Raw genomic sequence first — 22,710 nt, 5'->3', positions numbered from 1 at the left:
AAAAAAGGGATGGCCCTGTCCAGTTGTACACCACTGGTTGAACCTTTATAGCTCATATTTTAGGGAATACAAGGCCTACTATCATGTATTATCTGATCTAAATTTTATTGAGATCGGTTAATAGATTCCGGAGATATAAACAAATAATCATTTTTTTTAACAAATTTAACATCCTGTATCTCTAAAACGAGGCCTTGCCAGACCTATGTTTATAAGGCAAACACCTAATATTTTAAAGAGATCTATCTGCCCTAGAAGTGCATAAAATTCGGACCACACTGTATAAACAAACAATTACGTTGATCGTGATAAGTCGAAAAATTGTAATATCTATATTTATAAATAAGGTATGAATCATATTAAATATGTAGGACCCGACTGGATATAACCTTAAATAGTGTTAAGTTTGTTTAGCTCTGGAAATGTGGTAATTATTAGAAAAACAACGGGAAGTTATTGCATTTCCATGACCAATATATGCCTTTATTTTGTAAGTCTCGTTCATTCGTGACGTCACCATATTCTCAAAGGTATAATCTTTCCGATATCAATTGAAAAGCCACGAGGATGACAGTATGTACCAGGTTCGGTCGTTGACGCAGCAACTCGACATTGAAATATTTCCATTTTCCATAAACATGAGTCGGGGAATGTTTGCTTTGTGAAGTGCACGATGAGGTTAAAATTCCTAAAAGTGGTTTTTTAAAACAATTAAAAATGAACAAATTAAAATTTACCCATATATTTTACTTTTTATGTTACAACTAAATGGTAACTATGAACCAAATTCATTCAGTGGGTAAAACTGAGGAATCAAAGTAAAATATTGTGTTATCTTTCTTGAGATGACATCGGTTCATTTATTTAGAACCAAGAGGTTGGCAGTATGTATCAGGTATGGTCGCTGACTTGACATTTAAATATTTGAAAAACTTGTTCCCATATTTATTTAGCCATACCCATATACAGATCTGGTCGAACTAAACGTGCAGGTGGTAGAAATGTATACGCCCAGTTGAAGAATGAGCGTGTGGGCAAACAGTAATACACACTGTTGCTCTGGTCGACTGCGTGATAAATTTCAGTTGTCGCCAAGTTGTCTGACAGTGCAGTGCAGCAATGCGGAATTTGGTGTCATTCAGGTAATTTTAAATTATTATAGGCACCTTCTATTAATCATTCATATTACAATTGCGAAAGGGAGAAATAAGAGGGATATTTGTTTTACTAATATTATTATAACATGGCACTTTGGAAACCTTTTGAAATGGAACAAAACGAAATTTAACATCAATATAATAAAATTGTTTGAGGACATAAATAATTAAAATATGTTGTTGGTCCAATGAACATATAATAGAAATTTTCTACACATTATATACAAATTATTATAATTTTTACCTTTAGCAGAAAACTTTTTTAGGGACGTCTATGAAACTCATTAAATTTGATTGTTCGGTTTTTTTATACATGTTCAACTGACTTCGGAAAGACTAGTCGAGATTAGTCCCTCTTGTATCCGTATCTAATTCCTTGATGTAGGCACATTGGACTGATTTTATTACTTTATAATTCAATCAAGAAAGGCATTAGCGATCTAACTTTATATAGAAATCTATCTACATAAAGTTAGGTTAGGTCAGGTTAAGTTTTCCTTTATAGGTGTTATATAAAAAATTAACATAATCTAACAGATCTGTGTAGGAATTATGTATAAATTTATAAAGTAAGCTTACGATATTCTTTATATAGTTTATATAAAAAAACATAACCTATCTTCGGGAATACAGAAAAGAGGAACTTAATCTAAATCGTTAAACTTATGTAAATCATTGTTTAAATTAAACAGTAACAGCTGTTTTACATTGACAATTTATTGATCAATTAATTCATGAAGTCGCTTCATCAAGAAATTGGACAAGTGTAATGCACCAAATAACTTCATGAATTTATTTATCAAGTTCTTGACGAATTAGAGCATGTTCTAATTTTCGTCAATTTCTTCGTGAAGTTCGGAAGTACCAACCCAACAGATTTCCAGCCTCAGATCAGTAATGAGGTTATGTTATTGGAATATGTAAATAATTATGTGGCGTCGTACTAGTTTTGCATTGTTTTTACTGATTTCTTACTTACAAAAACTAATATTTATATAATATATGTCAGAACGGTACCGCTGTTGTATCACTACAATTATGACTGGAAAAGTGACATTTTTGAAATTTATTTGCTTCTTTGATTCATTGGTAGAACTGATTTAAACGTCAAAAAACTTGACAAAGTCTGTAGCAGTGTAAAGCCACACTGTTTACCAATAAATTCGTGAATTAATTCATGAAGAACTTTGTCAATTTATCCATCAATAAATTGTCAATGTAAAAAAGCTTTAAGTAAATATTACTAACCTATAACAAACGTACAATCGTATATGTAGCAATATATTTATACAGTTCCCCAAAAAATTAATTTTCTCCTATTTCATTGTTTATTACCAACTTGAATTTAGTACAATAATTATGTTGTATTAAATCTTACCTAAAAGACGTACGTCTTCCATATTTTCTTATGAACATGTAAATGTTTCTCAAGATGCGATAATTACGAATACGAAACTTTATAACAAAATACAGTTTTAGCAAAAAGTCGCTTACTAAATATTTACCTTAGGTAATGATAATATTCATCTTCACCTTTTTTAAATCAACTGTGGAAACTGGTACCAGTCCATTCCATTTAAAATACAGATACGAGAGAAAATAGACATTTTCATTCATGATTTATACCCGAATGCCTTTATTATTTTTCTTTACGAAAATGACTTTCTCTTAAAAATATAATAAAGTAACTGACTGATTTCCGAATTCATAATTCGTTTTACGGTATTTGAAAAATATTTATGAACAAACATGATTTATATAAAATACAAGTCTCCGTATCTTCATAACCTGTGCACATTTTAAATAGCTACAGTAAATATTCTAGAAAGAGTACAGCGATGCCTTTTTTAATAAACGCATTGACGAATAACGAGTATTACACGTATATTTCATTTTGGTTTTAAAGACATACCGTTAGTAAAGATATCCATTTCCACTCACCATCACACTGTCACTTTGTATCTAAAATATGGGAAAAGTATTCATTCCGGACCACGCCACATTTATCAGATTACGATATCGTTTTTTTTATCTGTGCAACTGATAAAGGCGTGTGAATTTGATCGATGAAAATTCAAGTGTAGCAGGCAGCGTGAATTCATTTAGTAAAACGACTACTGATGTTAAAGTTATCGGAAGAAATCAATCGACACGCGATCTGAACTGGCTATGACGAAATATTTAGTTAGTCTTTTTTGAGATTGTGAATGTAATTAGAAATCTAGTATTTTATTATGTTTCCACAAGTGAAATTTTGTATAAAATATATTACAAAATTACTAAAAATTATTAAATAGTATTTAGAAAAATTTTAATTTTAATTTAGGCGTCTTCTTTTCAAATCACATTGTGACAAAATTATAATTTAAAAAAATTAATAACTTGTTTTTTAAGATATTCAGTTGAAATGTTTTGAATTGTCATCCAGTGCAAGCACAGTTTTTGTGTTATTATGATAAAAAAATGAACGTATTAACGGGGGAAGGGTGTATTTTAGTAGTTGTTTCACCTATTTCTTTCACGCACGCCTATGAGTCAAATGTTTTGTGGTTTAAAGCAAACGTTTCTTACTTGTACTTTTTTACTTTTGTACAATTTTGATTAGAGCTTTGTTTAAGAGATAACTAAAACTTCCTTGAATTGATGTCTTTAAAAGATGTACTAAGCTTTACAGACATTCTTATGTGCTATCGACTGGATTAATGGGTTGTGTTTCTACTTCATATACACGGTGATACACAATTTATCCAAAAATATTTGGGAATAGATACGTCATGAAACATTGAGTATAAGTATACCTTAAAAATTTTGAAAAATCATAGTTTCAGAGAAAAAAATTATTGAAGTTGTAGTATTTTCAACCCTCTCTCCACGTGACCCCAGGCGAATCCGAATACTAACATGTGAAATTCGATTTTAATATGTACTTATTAACAATTTTGCGATAGTGTTTACATTAGTTTTTTTCAAGTGTCAAAAATAGGTTATGAGTATAGCAAGTCGAAGTTGATGGATATCGTTTTTTTTTAAATGTTGAAAAAACATAGTTTCAGAGAAAAAAGTATTGAAGTTGTAGTATTTTCAACCCTCTCTCCACATGGTCCCTGGCGATTCCGAATACTAAAATGTGAAATCCGATTTTAGTATGTGTTAACGTTTTTGCGATAGTGTTTACATTAGTTTTTCAAGTGTCAAAAATGGGTTACGAGTATAACAACTCGGAGTTGATGGATATCGGTTTAATTTATGGTGAAGCAACACAACATTGCAGAAGTGTATTTTTAAATAATTTTCGAACTGCCCTTTTTGTTTTTTTTACAAAATTGTATTTGTAAGAGTCCCTTATACATTCCAAAAGTTTTTTTCGATAAGTTCTAAATCACCCGGTATGAAAGCCAAATTGGCTTTGCAATTTACTTTTAAGAATTTATTTATTTGTTTATTTTGTTTTAGCATAAAATCTGTGTGTTTCCAATATGCCAATTCTGAAATCGAATTGCAGAAGGCAAAAAACTATAAATTTTCCAGCATATTAGATTTTCTATTATCTATAATATCTTTTTGTCTCGTTTCCCCAGTTCTAATAGAATATAACTTAAAATTTGGATTTTAATTGAAATAAGTAAATTTAATGAACATTTAACGAAAATTTTTCCCAAAGTCGGTATTTCAATATAGTTACATCATTTTTTTTCCAAAAGAAGACCAAGGTAAGCAAAATTTCAAGAAGTTGCAAAATCACGAAAATAAAGGAAAAATATTTGAGAAACCAACAGTTATAAAAAACCCTTAATGTGCACTGGAAAAACTGAGGCGGGGTTGGTAAATGGTAGTAACTAGGTAAATGGTAGTAACTACAACCCTCTTTCCCGTGGTGGTCTTGTTTGGATTTTTTAAAACAAAATTATAAAAATGTACCGGTACACACATAAAAACGTATCTTTAATAATAAACTACAAATTTCTATAAAAGCAATTGTTTCTTATGAAGAAATATTTATTTAATTTGATCATATATCTTTATTTCAGTATTACTCTTGTATTTGGAAAAATTCTATTTTATGTTTAGAAAATGTATTAGAATCAAAGATACATCCTAAATTTAAACATATAATATAATATATTAAAACATAGTAAATTATAATGTAAAACAAATCAATTTCTTTAAAACAATCATGTTTTAAGGTTGCATCTACATTTTGGTTATTTTAATTTAAATAAACTTATTTAAAACAAATAAATCATAAATCCAAATTAAGACACTTATTTTATCAAAGGAATAATAATATTTATTGACATAAAACTATCATATCGTTAAATTTTCAGATAAACTGCATTTAAAGATGTGGTATAGTTGATTTTAGTATATTGTTTTAATTCAAAACTATCATATTTTTAAAACTACGGCGAAAAGCGTGGATTAACTTTCAGGGACAGCCAAAGGCATTTAGACTTTTAACTTCTACCACACGCAGTTACTCGTCTCGTATGTGTTTTATAACTTGCAGTGTAGTGTGAGTGTGTATGGTGTATAGTCTGTGCATGGTGTACTGTACTGTGTAGTACATCGTAGGAGTGTGTAATGTAGTCTTAGACAAGAACAAGACTATTTAGAACATTTAACTGCTTCTGATTATGGTGTTAAGGAAAATTGCATTTTCATTGAACTGGATGACTTTCACATATATAAAAATATTAGTTGTGATTTAATGCATAACCTTTTCGAAGGAATCCATCGTTATGAAATGGCGAAAATTATTAACAATTTATTATCTAATAACTATTTTACATTAAGCTACATTACTAAATGCTCGAATTAAGTATTACTCTTCTCTTATATGTATAAATAAAAACATTCCTCCAAACATTAAGAATGCATGAACAAATTAGAAATGGTTATATTACTGTCATCTTCATGCTTTCCTTAGTTTTAAATTTTCATTTAATTGTTAGAGATTTAGTTCCAGAAAATGATAAAACATGGATACTATATACTTAATTTTATTAGAAATAACCGAAATGTTATTTTTGTCTATCTTTAATGATGGATCCATTGATTTTTTAAAATGTCTTATTGAAGACCATTACCTAATGTGTTTAGAACTATTTAAAGAAAATTTAAAGCCTAAATTTAATTTTTTGCTTCACTACCTAAATTTAATAAAGAAAATTGGACTTGTAATACATGTTAGCTCCATTAGATACGAAGTAAAACATAAAGATTTAAAATATTTAGCTACCCTTATTACATGTAGAAAAAATGTACATTTTTCACTTTGTATGCGGATGCAGCTTAAATTATAGTATAGAATTTTATCACAAACACGTTTGAATATGGACCAATTCAAAATTTAATAAAAGGAGACGTCATCCTTCCATCTAATTCAGAAATTTCATCTTCAAGTTTTTGCGTGCCATGGTTAAAAATTAATGGTATTTTTTACAAAATCAAGTCTTGTGTTTTATTAGGTATCCTAATCCTTCTTTCGGTATAATAGAAAACATCATTATTAATGAAGACAACAATACAATAATTTGTTTTCATTTCTATTTATTAATTACCTTAAATTATGATTTGCATCATAGTGCTTATTCTGTGAAGATCTCTGAAAATTTTGTAACGGTAGACATTAAAACTTTAGGAACAGTTAAACCTACCGTATTTCACACTGTCTCGGAAAAATTATTTATATTTTTGTGAATGTTATTTTATACATAAACAGCTAAGGAACATTAATTCTTAAAATTATTTCTTATATTTGTAATGTTTTGTGTATACGTTTATTTAAGAAAAAATACATTCTATCCAAACATACTCATACATTTATTTTAACCTTACCCTATCTTTCCTAAAAAAGTTCCAAATTTTTATTCCAAAGAACTATTTTATTTAATTCAGGAAAGTTATAGTCTCATATCAAATAAAACCATTTATTTATATTTAAAAAACAATAATTTTCTTTCAAACATATATTTTGTTTTGTTAGAACAAATGTAATGTTATATTAATTTTATAGTATTTTTAAAATAAAATTACAAATGTTTTCTCTAAACTAATGAAAAATTTGAGTCAACAATATGTACTATATTATTTCAATACATAAATATTTTTCATGTGAAGCGTTTATTACTTAATTGAAATAAATATTTTAAAGAAATAATATTCTTTGTTCAAATACATGTTTGCATTGCGGATATGGGAAGATATTATTTGTTTAGTTTAAATTTTACTGCATTGAATTAAACAATTATTTTTATGTGTGTATGAGATATATGATAATATGTAAAATTTCAATTGAATATCTTAAGGATTTTTTAGTACAAAATCTTATCAAATTAAGACAATGTTCTTCGACACCAGAAATCTGTCTGTGGGGTTAGATATCTTTTGCATATCTAGATTTCTGGTATGGAGGAACATTTAGAAAAAAAATAATTAACTTCATACCTTTATACTTCTGTTGCACTTAACGATCGAAAACCAAAAAAATATTTTAAGTATATATTTTGAAAGAATAAGAACATGGTAAATAACCCTACTGAGCAAAAGGCTTTAGCAATTGATCTAGGAATATATTACTGTTTGCTTTGAGAAGGGGAATTAAACCTGTTGCACTCTGTATAAACAAACCTCTGTGATTAATTTACATTTCCCTTCCGCCTTATCTAAATTGGCTATTATCTGTTAATGCGATGTATTATCTGTTTGCAATGCTATCCTAATTAATAAATACCTCAGGGACTTGGGCCTGTGGAACTTCCAAGTGTTGCTCTGCTGCTGAATGCTGTTCCCGTAGAGTTCTTCAGAATTCCCTCCGCACAACAAACTCCTTGGCCGTATCACGACGCAGTGTTTCACATTTTTGTCTTTCTTCCGAAGATTCACGCGGGCGCTATACGTGGGGCCGCCCGTCATACTTACTCTCTTCACTAGGTCCAGCATGCTGCACGATATGTGTGAATTAGAAAAATTTGATACACTTTCCAAAAGGAACACCGTAAAGGCGCAGCGGACGTAAATGTTCACGGCAGGCGGCGCTTTTCTTGAGATAGAAAAGTTTCTTTCAATGATGATTCTGCTATAAATAAGTGGAACGTGCTTATTCGGGGCAAAGAAAACACTTACGACTAAAAATGGTTTGGATTAAAGTACCCATAATAACTTTATAGCGTTAATAACTGAAAAAAAAACTAAGATTTTATAAGAAAATTTGGTGTTTATAGGTCAAGGAATTTGGAACAAGCCGGACAAGAAACTAAATCATTTAGTACTATTGGCTGTTTGTGTATTGTTTCAGTTCAGTGGGAATTAACCCTTTAATGTTAGAAACTACCGGGAAAAGTAGGTCATCTCACGTGGAATCCACAGAGTAGCTTACGAATTAAATGAAGATGATGATGTGATCATACTAGTTCATGCGGAAAAATTTAAATAAACGTTTTGTGTTTTGTTCAGACCTTCCGGCGATGCGCATCAATGAAGACTAGTTAGATTGGAATACTGAATTATGCGCTATTTTTAGAGCGACAGAAACAATGTTTATTTTATTATCATAAATTCGAAACCAATTAATATTTAAGTATCATTTTTAATTTTAGTTTAAGATAATTGGTAATTATTAGCCGTTTACTAGACGCTGCTGGTATAATTTCTTTAGGTTTCATATCAAATTTTCGGTTAGTTGTTATTCAAGTACTACCTACATTCCATGTGATATTTAAAAATTGTTTCGTCTATCCTAAATATGCTATTAAAATTTTTTGACAAGAAATATCTTTTCGACAATAAATCAAAAATATCCCCTGGTTACAGGCACATTTAAACACTCAACAATAAAACTACTGACCTAGGACGATAACGTTGCAAGTAGGTATGTAAATTGGTAAGACTTACTTTACAGTTGTTGACATTATAAAACAAACACTTAAAAATGAAATTTGTCCTAATCGGAGCGCGACTGTATCGTTTCATCAAATACCGATGGTTCCATTGACTCCTATATACATAGCTAATCGAAATAGCCGGAAATGCATCATTTAACCCCTAGGTTTTATGCATTTCCTATGAGCGTCGATAATTTGAACATGTTTGTTGTTCAGATAGTTATATTACTGTTTTTGTTAGAATGCAAACAAATTCCTTTGAATGTTTTCTAAATCAAACGCAACATAGATAGCAATTTAGAAATTTTATAATTTTAGTAACTGATAGTGAGTGACAAACTTCAAGGTCACTTCCAATTATTAAGGTTATGTTTATTAAATGATCCAGATCAACATCATGTATTATGACACCATTCACTACTCAAGATGAAGCTGTTTGTAAACATCGAGATTTATGTCAAAACTGTAAAAGTGTAAAAATAATGAATTCTATTAATCACTGAGCTAAAGTATTATTTGTGATGATGATATACGAATATTATTTATTAAATAGTTCATACACACATTCTGGATATCTAAAAATGCTATGCAGCAATTTTAATTCTCACAAAAATTCACTAACTTAAATAAAAATTAAATGAAAATTATTAATTAAAATCTAAAATTTCTGTAAAAATTTAAAACATGAATAATGTACACCGACAGCGTCATGTCATTTTCAGAGTAATTTTATATTATTTACCATCTCAATACTGGGATTTTATTTCAGACGACGTAGTAGAACAAATAGCGCCTGTTATCAAATTCGCCTAAAAATAACATGACTAACATTGCTACGAATTATCTATACAGGGTGAGTCATTAATAATGGTACACAGCTCAATGGCAGATTGTTAACGTTAAAATATAGCGATTGAGCCAAATATGCCTTAATCAATAGTTACTCATTTTCGTTCTACAGGGTGTTAAAGTTGAAAAAACCGATTTTTTTGAAAATTTGTAGTTTTACTTTTTTTGAGGTGGTAAATACGAATATGCAAATGGTGTTGGGGTCATGTCTAGAGGGCACTAGTTGTACTGTCCTGTCAATGTAAAAATATGTCTAACTTTTTATATTTTACAATTTTGAATTTTTTAACTAGAAATTGTTGAACTTGTTACAAAACGACAAACTCAACTGTTTTCGAGATACAGACATTTTAAGTTTTTGAGATTCGACGGGAATTAAATTAGAAAATTATTTTTTCCAAAGTGGTAAGCATGGACATAATAAATTGACAGCTGTCAATACAATACCATATTGTTTTCTAGCCAATTTGATTAAGAAATAGTTTTTTCCTTGTCGTTATTTTTTAGAGAAGAGAATATCTTAATAAAAGGCTAAGAAAGTGCATTGAAGTTGCTGGTAGTTAATAATTTGTTAAGATATGCATAATAAAATCTTTAATTGCTGTAATGTTTATCTTAATTCTTAATTCAGGCTTGGTATCTTAAGACCTGCTAATTTTCTAATTTAATTCCCGCCGAATCTCCAAAAATTAAAACGTCTGTATCTCGAAAACGGTTTAGTTTATCAATATGTAACTAGTACACCTTTTTTATTTAGAATTTGTAGTTAAAAAATTCAAAATTGTAAAATACAAAAAGTTAGACAGATTTTTACATTGATAGGACAGTATAACTAGCGCCCTCTAGACGTAACCCCACACTGTTTGCATATTCGTATTTACCTCCTCAAAAAACGTAAAACTACAAATTTTCAAAACAACCGGTCCATACATACTCAAAATATAGATAAAAAAGGAAAATATTTTTCCAACTTTAACACCCTGTAGAACGAAAAGGAGCAATAATTGATTAAGGCATGTTTGGCTCAATCGCTGTATTTTGACGTTAACAATATGCCAAAAAGCTGTGTACCATTATTACTGACTCACCCTGTATAGGGATGTTTTCAACCGTATTCGTGACGTTATCACTATTTTTAAACAGAAACTCGGTAGCTATCCACGACAGAAAACGCGATAAGGTATCGAGTGTGGAAAATAAGGCCATTACTTCCCATTAAAGGCATACCATTCTTACTAATCTAAAGTTTCAGTTTTCAGCCATACATCTACGTTAAAGAAAATGATTATTGAAATTTACCGCCGAAGTCTTTATCGAAGAAAATTTATACAGGGCGTCCGTTAAAGAATGGGCCAAATTTTATCACTAGATTCTGCGACGAAAATTAATGGGGAAAAGTCATATAGTCATAGATACGTTAAGGCTTTTTTTCTTGATATGAGGAGTTTTAATGGGGACCTACATCATTTGCTGCAATTTTACGTTAATACAAAAAACAATTGTTGCGTGCAAACTATATTTTCGAGACCCTTCAAAAAATACTTCGATATACATACTTATGATAATAAAAAGGGTAAAACAATATTATAACCACAGTGTTATATTCTAACAACAAATTAACAGCAAAAACAAAAAATCTAAACAATTAATTTGCGGGGATAGCAAACTAAAATTCAACTCTACATGCCACAATGTATAATAATTTTAGAGCTACCAGAATATCAGAAACATTTTTTTTTTTCATTTTTTCATTACAATTTACAGCTACCATTCAAAGAAAGAAAAAGAAGAGCAAAATTAAATATAAACTGAATGTCACAATAAAAAAGAGTACTTTTATGTTGATCTGCATTCGCCGTACCGTTGTATTTCGCACGTTTTTGCACTGAGCCTGTGATTATAAACAACTATACGACACGGACATTTTGTGTTAGTGTCTACTTCTTACGCAATAGTTTAAGATTTTTCGCCTACGTGCGTGCCTGATGAATATTCAGCGACGACTTTTCCGTTTCTACATGGAAAGTATATAAATATCTGATTATGGCATACTGGCATAAAGTGGGATTTTATGAATTTCACAATCATCATTAAAAGTAATGGGCTTACATTTTTAGCGATTCAAGTAACATGAGAAACACATTCGACTAATAGAGTCATTAGGATTTTTGGTTCCAGATACGGACAGAAACATTTTCTACAGGTATAACAGGGAAGCCACCGAAACATATTTAGATAAGTAAATATTTTTGAAATCTAAAAAAATTGGGTTGTATTAAGGATATAGTTTCATATAAAAAAAAAGGAAGCTCAACAGATATTCTTTGGGTGAAAATAATGGAATTTTCCACATGTCAAATTTCATTTAGGCGCTTCGTCTTCAAAATACAGGGTGTCAAAATTACAATTAAAAAAATAGTAGTAACTAATATATTCAGTTCAAATTTTGCACAAACTTTTACTTCGACACATCTATGTAATTTTGATCAATCGTTGTGCAAATGGAAGTAAGTGGCATCGCAGTAGCCATTGCCCCTCCCCCCACCCTACTTTTCCTGCGCACTCATGTGAATTAAGGATGTTATTTTTTTAGAATAGGTAGTCCCTTTTTTATGTACCTACAAAATACTAATCTCTTAAGTGCTCAATAAAACGCACTTGTTACTATTTTTTTAAGCTGTTTAAGGGGAATAAACTACGATCACCTTATATATTCCAACGAAGGAAACAATTGCACGCAGTCATGGCGTAAATATAAAAGTAGATAAAGTAGACATGAACAGGAACTCATTTAGAAAAGTTAAAACAGAGACTATTAAAAAATTACAAAATTCTATACGAAATACAGTATGTTTATACTCTTTTTTCTTATTCAACCCCTTCATCATCTAAATCGGTGCTAGGCATCTTTAATTATTCCAAAAACAACATAAAACAACACAAAATTAAAATTATGAAACGAAAACTATTGTACGAAGTAAAATCCGATTCTATATGCCGGTCGGGCGAGGATTGCTCTTCAACCCGTTTTGACCAATAGTTTTGCAGGAGCACGTACTTGATCGTTCATTGTTTACACGATTGGAATATGCTAATTGGAAAAAACTAATAAAATTTAAACAACGCACTATTAAATTACTTTTACGCCTTTTAATCTACTTTAACGACTACTTAGAAAATTGTGATGTCTAATCTAAGTGCCAAAGGGACAATTATAGAAAATTTTAAAAAATTCGCATTCCAAAACTTTACGAAGCTAAGTTCGTCGCCTAAGAGATACTAAAAATAAAGTCCATAATAAAGATTTTGCGATGGATCATTATAATGTAAAAGACTGCAAAGTTTCAACTTAATAATATGTTAACAACAGAATTACTAATACCCTTTTTTAATTATTACAACTGAAATTCTGTATATCTTGAAAAAAAAAACGCCTAAATGACAATGATATAAGCAGTACCATTATTTTCGCCAAAACAATACCTATGTGGTTAATGGATTGTTCTACATTCTTTTAACGCCCTGTACAAACAAAAATTAAAAAGTAATAATTTTTTTGTATACTTATTATGTTTAAAATAGCATTAAAATGGACCTTTGTTACACTGATACATGTCAATTCTGTCATGTTTAATTACGTCACTAAATTGGCAGTGCCAACATGGGCCAATAATAGCATCTAGTCAGTTGAGTGAAAAATCAAAAACGACCCTATTCTGTAGCTGTCTAAATCGGTTGTGATTTAATTATGCATTATTATTAATAATGAGAATATCTGGTTTGATTCAAACGAATACAAAATCGTATGTACACTTAAACAATAAAAAAACAAATACATACAACAATAAAATCGATTAAAAAAGAAAAACAGACCGTCGGTAAACAAGGAAATGCTTTTTCTAAAACAAACAATCACTTACTTAACTCATAATTTTTTTATGGGGCACTTTCGACTTAATCGTCGAAACAATTAACTATTTATAAATTAGCTTCGTTAGACACATAATTTAACGTGATAATTAAAACTTCCGTTTCCTAAACCGGCACTCGGCTTGTTTTTATTTTGAACGAGACCCGGTAAAAAAAAGAACAGTTGCGCGAGCAGCTGTTGATACACACAACGATTACAAATGTTTAGTTCTATAATTAGTGATTATTAAAACGGCTTTATACGCATGCAATATTTTCCCTACACGTTATTTCAATACAATGGCCGGGATGGAACATGATGAAGGATGGTATTAACAGTGTTTTCATACAAGGCAAGAACCCGGTGAACATTTTATTAAAGCATTAAAACAATGATTTTAATTACATAGCGGTAGATGGTAGATTGCCGATGGTTTTTCCACAAGGTTACACATTAAATCTTGCACTAAGGTATAGTTTCAGCTTACTATCAAATCATATATCAAATCAGATAAAGATAGGGCAATCATAGTTTGTTCACATCACAGAAGTAATCAAGAGATGGGCAGAAGGACATATACACATGCTGCAAAATTGGTCATGAATTATTATTAAAAGAATCTTCAATTTAACAAAAGCTGAAATTGGAATTATTACCAATTAAACTTCAAGATTTTGATACACGAATAGATAAAAAAAAATAAGGAAGAACCAGACCATATAAATATCTCACGATGAAGGTTACCAATGTTATAAGTACCTACACCTCAAACTTGTAAGAGAGAACTCAGTGATGGACATATTATTTACGTAATACACTATTATCTACGCATAGACGATGATTATATAGTAGTAGTTCTAAAATAGAAAATTAGATAATGTAGTAACGTACTTATGTAACGATATTAAATTAGTTTGAGAATTAGCCCAACATTAAAACTTCTAATACCTATCTACCAATATACCTACCAATCGAAAATTTAAGACAATAATTACAATCTATGCGTAAATGTCCATCACTGGAAGAACTATACCAACCGACACTGGACATAGTATTATTGGTAATTGGTTGTCACTTAAATTAGTTAATTACTCCTCGACATTTTGGTATCCATTGTTTTCTATACACCGTGTCGTCATTAGAAATATAATTTTTTTCAGCTCTTTCAACGCTTATTTTTAAATTCGCTCCTATGTTAAACTAAACATCTTATCTTAATTTCCGCAAGTAGTTTTGTTTTTCAAATGTTTCAATTAATTCTATTATTTCACCCCACCACAACTATAGTACCTTTTCTTTTCAATACATACATTTTTTGTACCAAAACGTATTGTGTTGCTAGAACTCAAATACATACAGGGTGATTCACAAACGATGACCAAAAATGAAACCTCGTATTCTTTGGTGGATTTTAAGGGGAGTTTTTCGTATACAATTTTTATCTAAGATACTTTGTTACAAAGATACAGAGTATTAAACTTAGAAAAATGTTTTTAACTTTTTTAAATAATTTAAAAACTAGTAAGTAAAATAATTTGAAATTGGCACATGTATGTATGTAAACATTATCCAGAATCTAAGGCCTTTTCTTAAAATTTAGATGCTCCAGGGGCGGAGATCGGTGGCATATTTTTCTAAATAAAATAGTACGCCACTACTTTTCGGTAACAATCATGATATTTTCGTCTTTCAATTTTCTACAAATTGCTACTCTGTTATGTTTTTCGAAAAAAGCCTGATTTTCGAGTAAAACTTAAAAACGAACTGAAAACACTTAGTTAAATGACATGACGAACACTAATAATTCGGTTATTTATTCGAATAAAGAAATTAATAACATTAGTCGCCATTTTAATTATTTTATTTGAGTAAATGCTCAAAAATACCCCCATTTCCACGAAAACAGGCGCAACATCTTTTCAGTAACGAAAATGATAATGGCCTCAGATTTTGGACAATGTTTCTATAAATACATGTGCCCCATTTCAAATTATTTCACTTACTAGTTTTTAAATTATTTAAAAAAAATTAATATTTTTTAAGTTTAACACCGTGTGTCTTTTTAACGACACGTCCTAGATATAAACTTTCTACAAAAGACTCCCCTAAAATTCACCAAAGGATATGAGGTTTCATTGTTGGTTACTGTTTCTGAATCACCCTGTATAAGTCAGACTGTAAATTCAAACATTGTTTGTGAACATTGTTAGCGAACAGTTAGTTAACATTGTTTTCGTCACTATGGATAGAATCAACTAAATTTCGTTACCCAGCTGTATTACATCGGGTTCACACTGACACGAATGTTGTTAGTAAACTTATACAGGATGATTCACAACTTATCAAAAAAAATTTGGGAATAGATGCCTATATGAGAAATGGAGTGAATATCGTAAAAAAATTTATGTAAAATCCTTATCCGTTTCCGAGAAAAAAAATATTGAAGTTGTAGTACTTTCAACCATTACATATCTGGACAACTGTAGTCTCTAGCGTCATTCACAATAAGCGTGGCCTCAGCGACTCCGAATACTGAAATCTGATTTTACAATCGTCGTTGTGATAGTGTTTACAATAGTTTTTTAGTAGTTAGTGTCAAAAATGGTTTGCGTGTATAACAACTCGCAGTTGATGGATATGGTTTTAATTTATGGTGAATCAAGACAACATCTGTATTATGGAGAGGCATTTGTGTTATGGTGAGGTTAGACAACATTTATGTTAGTTCGTAGAAACTGAGTAACACGGACCCAAATGTGTTTACACGTCGGTGGACAAAATTTTGAACAGTTGTTTTAACATCAGGTATATTAAATGATTTTTTTATTTAAAACCACAAATTAATTTTATTAATTAATAATAACAATAGAGTCAAAAGCAGTTGTATTTGTTGATATAAAATAGATGCTATAAAATAATATTTATTTCTTTCCTTGCGAAATTCTTTCAAGTTTTTGTCGGTTTTTATCACAGTTTGCCGCCATGCCGGTCGCATTGTGCGCGGTCAGGTTTTACAGTGGACCAGTTTCCAGTGAAGTGCAGAAGTGTATTTTTAAATCATTTTCGAACTGCCCCTTTTTTTTTCTTTACAAAATTGTATTTGTAAGAGTCTCCTGTACAACCAAAAATTTTTTTTTGGATAAGTTCTGAATCATCAAGGTTAGCGAACATTGTTTCCGAACAATTTCTCGGCTTAGTTAACATGAGATGTCAACATTAAAATGAACAGTCTAATCACCAAAGTAAGTTGATTATTTGTTCAAATGAGAATATTAATGACGTGACTATGACGTATGGTATAAGCTTTAGTATAAAATTAGTATTTGCATAATGGCACTTATTTTAAGCATAGTGCTTAGTGTAGGATAAGTGAAAGCAAAGCAATAAGATGACATTTCAAAAATTCAAGAAAGAAAGACGTTAATCTTGAAATGGCGTTTACAATTTCGATCTTTTCAAAACAATGAAGTGATAAATCCTACTAAACTAAAGTAAACTGGCATGTATTGAAATGCTAATAAAATGTTTGTTGAATAATTCTGAAAAGTACTTATTGCTACTTCTAATTAATTCTAAAAATGTTTCTTAATTAATAAGAATCCTTAAGATCCAAAGATTGTTAATAATAATCATCCAATGATTTTTTCAATTTTTTTCTCTATGGTACATCGCCAGAAAAAAAAATTCACAGTTTCTTCGGAGCTTACTTTCAAATTCACCCTGTCCCATACCAAACGTCTTATTTCTTTAATTGCATTTATATATTTATTCCAATATTCTACAGGTAGTAATGTTTTTTCAATAATTTAATTAGTATTATTCCATTGTGCAACCACTACATTTTTTTCTGAATAATTCTTTTGTACAAAAAGCATAAAAAACGTACCTAACAAAAACTGTAAGAACAATCACAAGCTTAGCTTACAAATGGATCATTGAATTTTATTAGTGAAAATTCCAACTTTGTTGACATTGTTCGTGAACACTGTTATCGAACAAGATTAGTTAATGTTGTTCGCGTTAGTGTAAACGCGGACTAATCCCAATTTCGTTACCGCACAGTGTTATTACGTTGCAAATGTTATAAATATTAGTGCAAATTCAAACTTTGTCAACGTTGTTCGTAAAAATTGTTAGCGAATATAGTTATCTACCTCTGTTCGTGTCAATATGGAATTGAAATTGACTATTCCGAAACAGATCTAACGCTTTCTGAAACACGTCACCAAAAGGTGTAGTATCCGAACAGATTTACAGCTATTAAAATTACTAAACTCCGTTCTTCGTGCGGAATCCCAAATTATGGTAATACCGACATTGGCACCTGACATGACAAGATCTCGAGAATCCAATTCGCAGAACTTCTCGATGTTACACAACTCCGACTCTATTTACATAAAATATTTCCAGCTTCCGGAACCCAGGAGGAAGAAAAACACGTCCAACGGTAAACCTCGACGGTTCATTTGGGATGTTAATGTGGCGACTAACGACGTCGTTGCGGTTCGATCTGCATAAATCGCGAATCAACGTGTCGCCGCTTCCACGAGACTTCCGCGAAACGGCATGCGAAAATTTTGCAGTCTCTGTTCTCGTCACATGCCCATCTGATGAATATAAATAATCAAAATTAATTGGAGGAAGTACCGATGATGTATCAATTAAGGGTTAAGCGGAAAAGACGACGATTATACGATTTCTCGGAGGATTAGTCATCGGTAGGTGTCCGAAATTATTTATTTATCAATCGTTATTTAATTGGTTATTCCACCGCTTAAAACAAATACATTAACATGCACATTTAAAGAATCAATTGTTAATACGTGTTGAGTAAAACATTTCCTATATATTTCGCAACTCATCCAAAAAGAAGCTATAATAAAAAATGTAATTTCGAATAAAAAAAAGTTAAAGTTGTTATATTTAAAATTACCACGTCGCACGACTGTAGTATGTTTATTAAAATATATCTGAAGGTTTTTTTTCACGACCCTCCAGATACCTTGGAGGGTTTCTTCAGCCGATTTGATTTATCAAATTCCTATTTATTCAGTATTACTGTGGTTTTCATAGTGCTCTTATTATCGTGGTTTATTGTTTACATCAGTCTTACCAGTGTTCATATCAAATCAAATATGTAGATGATAATAAAGAATCCATATAGAGTAGACCCGAATCTATTTGATACACATACATATTCCAAGCTCAACCTTAAACGCAATTACTTGCTTGACCACAATTTGACATGCAATGGGCTCTATGCATTTCTTTGTGGGTAATTTAATGATCTCGTTCCTCTTTTAAATTTGCAAACGAGGAAGCTGAAATGGAATCGATAGCACCAATCCATCTTCCAATGTCAAATTAGAGGTTTCCCATTTAAGTTCTTCTTATTGATCGACACGTAAATGTCATGTTATACACGGAGACACAATTATAAAAATATATATATATTATATGGTCAAAACTTCTTAACAAAAGAAGCATAAAGCTGGCAGTACACCAAAAGCTGTGCGGTGATGTGCAAACGAGGCATGTCCATGCATTCTTAAGAGGCTCCTCGTGTGAGAAGAAGAAGAAGAAAATTAACAAGGTTTCGAACTCAGAACCAGAAGTCGCTCACAAAAAAAGCTTACAACATTATTATTATTCCAAATAAACACATTTTTTACAATTCAAAACATTTTTTGCAAGCCAATGTTCAGATCCAGATCATCACTTTAGCGTGCAACTCGTCCAGGAATAACTAAGGACCTCTGGACAATAACAAAGACGTTCATTATTTAAGGTGCTTAAGAAGCCCAAAAATCAAAATGCTTCAAAAAGCCCAAAAAAATGTTGAGCAAAGCAAAAAATACTTAAAAAATACAGACACAAAAGTGCAAGTATTCGAAGTGCCAAAAAAGAAGTACATAGCGAGAAAAGGCTTAGTTGAAAATTTAGTGTAAAATCGACATATCAAACTGTAAATTCAAGATGTTTGTTACTCATCATGATTGCATTATTACCATATTGTAGAATTCTACAATGTGTTCATTTGAGAACACATCATGACATAGGCAGACAACAGGTACACACCAGGATATCAACAAAAACGGATCATATTTAACACCTGCTACAGAATAATCTAGAACCATATTTTAAACGAGAAATAATCCTACCTATATCGTGTTCGTTCTTGACCGGTACCATGACTAATTTAACACCCACTAGAAACAATTCCCAATCGACATTGTACTCACATCATCGATAGACATACCTATTTGCTTAAACAGAATAATATAGTAGTCGACATGCGAATATGTTTTTTTTTTGGTAAAACACAACGAATTAGATAAAGAGGTACAATGGTACAATAAAGACAATGATGTTTCACATGAGTGAGAATGCGAACGGCAAACGGAAAAAAAATGCAGTAATGTTTACTGTTACTAAATTGTCTTCTTTTAACCAGAACAGAAAAATTCATTTGTTAAATCTATCGCCTAATGCGAAATTAAAACAATTTGAACCTCAGCCTACTATGATAATTAAAGTAAACAATGTATAAAATGACAACTGTTAAGAAAAAAAACATTTACGATTAATTACACGTCAATGGAAAAAGACGGAAACATCATTTCCGTTGAGGTTAAAACATATAATATAACTGAATCAACAAACAAAAATGCTGTCATTGAAAAACAAATGAAGAGAATACATTCTAGATAACCCTATACCTATAAACGATTTAATAATATTATATTGATTTTCTACAATTTCCCATAAAGGAACAATTTTTAATAGACTGAATTTTAATTTGGAAAGCTTCGATTTTCCCAATGAAATTTTATCGGTGTGACGCACAGATGCACATTATAATGATTTTAATTTTTTCCTGAATATGCAAAAAACCCGATTTCTTTTAGTTTCCAATAATCAACATATCTGAATTGCAGGAAAAGTCGGAATCTTATAAAGTGACTCACGCATAAAACATGAGTTTATGTAACTACTGACATAAGAATTTCCGATTCTAATTGAGACCTAGCTGGGATACTACAATACTATCGACACTATTTTAACCGTACAAATATGTGCCTGTATAAAAAGAAGTCTTGCTATAAAAGCATACATTAGTTTATCAGTAAGGCTTAATTGAAGCACATTCTAAATTTGGTATGCATAATAATAACAACAGTAAATGATAAAATATAAACTTATAATACCATTAAAATTACGATAACGAACGATAGAACATTAATGGATAAAATTAAGAGTGTGATTTCTAATAAAAATAATTTTAATTGGCGCCTATCTTAATCAGATAACAAAAATTACGATTTTACAAGAAAAGCAGGTCGCTTATATTTGTAAAAATCAGTAAGTATAATGAAAACTAAATACAACATCCAACAGAAAAAAAAATGATTGGTGTTAACTAAAACTAGAAGAACTCAATACAAGATGTTAATCTGTGTTTACCTGAAAATTTAATACTAAAGTTATTGAAACAGGGAAAGGATGCAACATATAGTTTAAGTATAACGAGACTGAAGCAAAATATACAAAAAGGTAATCACAAACATACAAAAGGCAATAGTAAACATACATAAGGTAATAGCAAACATATATAAGGTAACAGCAAGCATATAAAAAGGTAATAGCAAAACATACAAAAAGGAAATGTGATATTGTATTATTTTAATAAATTTGCTGTGAAAATATTGTCTTTAATTTTGACTTAGGTTAATTTTAAAGACTGTACGAAACAGACAAACAACATTTATAAATAAAACATTTGACCTTTTAGAAATCGTTGAATTTCAGACATAGGATTTTTGTTTTAGAATTTTGCGTAAGTTTTCTAAAGAGAAACATGATTTATACATACATATACACTGTGTTTCACTTTTCATGGAGCCACCCTTACATCTCAGTTATCCTAAATTAATAAGTTTTGACATTTTAGTAGGAAATAAATACATATAATTATTTTAATACAACCAAATTTGACTTTGATCATAGATGTCTGATTTTAAAATGAAAAAATTGGTGAATTTTTAAAAAAGTTTATAATAACGATTTTTTAATCGAAATTTGAATAAAATATCTTTAAAAATGCTCAAACCCAAACATTAATTTTTTTACTTTAGCCTAACAATTAAATTTAAAACTATGGAAGTTGGACAAGCTTTTTCTATCTGCTTTTAACAATTATCGAAATTTCACTTATATTCGCATCAGATAATACAAGGTAAACAAATAAAGATAATTATCTTGATTTCTAGAGCACCAAAAGGAAAAAAAATTATAACAAGCTTCGCACTAGAAAGGTTTAGAAAATAAAATTACACAGATATGTGGCGAAATTATTAGGGACGAAATAAGAGAGGGGAAGTGTGTTAAAAATGCATAGAAACAGGAAGTTGATTAACTGAAATTGACAGATTTATTTGTTATTTAATGCTGCTATAGTCTGTTTGGAAATGAAAGAGAGTAATAAAACCCCGAGATAAGAACCGGCCATGAGCGTGGTAATATTTCGTTTCAGGTAATTGTCGGGTAACACTAATGCTAACAGGTAATGGGTGTACATTAGTATATTTTACTGGATACATCATAGGGTAGGAGCCAGTGTATTGTGACAGATCAATCCAGTCTTAGAGTTGAATATACGAAGACGTGTGCAGTAGAGTAAAATTCGATTTGTGTTTAGTGACTATTGTGCCAGTGGATATAATATTGTTTGGGTAAAATGTCGAGCTTATCAGATTACGTACCTGCTAAACGCGTGAAAAGATGTGCGCTGTCTCAGAATGAGAAGATTATTATATTAAATGTATTTAATGCATTGAAACACCAAAATCCTACCAACAGTGTTGACGACATCGTGGAAAAGTGTTCCAAAATGACAGGGATTGGAAAATCG

General features: G+C 30.4%; 1 protein-coding gene across 7 annotated transcripts in view; it reads right to left on the bottom strand.

Moving 5' to 3' along the window:
• The window catches only part of LOC108908870 (focal adhesion kinase 1), a 173,279-nt gene that overhangs the window by 47,284 nt on the left and 103,285 nt on the right, over nt 1–22,710 (bottom strand). For 5 of the 7 annotated variants that reach the window (XM_018713026.2, XM_018713027.2, XM_018713028.2 and 2 more), the window contains exon 2: nt 7,891–8,100. The exons of the other annotated variants lie outside the window; for them this stretch is intronic. In XM_018713026.2, the coding sequence (XP_018568542.1) occupies nt 7,891–8,099 (209 nt within the window). In that variant the 5' untranslated portion in view covers nt 8,100. The remainder of the gene's footprint in view (nt 1–7,890; nt 8,101–22,710) is intronic. 7 annotated transcript variants of the gene reach the window in all.

The sequence above is a fragment of the Anoplophora glabripennis genome, unplaced genomic scaffold (genome assembly GCF_000390285.2).
Source record: "Anoplophora glabripennis isolate ALB-LARVAE unplaced genomic scaffold, Agla_2.0 scaffold81, whole genome shotgun sequence".
Taxonomy (NCBI): Eukaryota; Metazoa; Arthropoda; class Insecta; order Coleoptera; family Cerambycidae; genus Anoplophora; species Anoplophora glabripennis.
The sequence above is the reverse complement of the archived record's forward strand: the minus strand, read 5'-3'. Positions and strand labels throughout refer to the sequence as shown.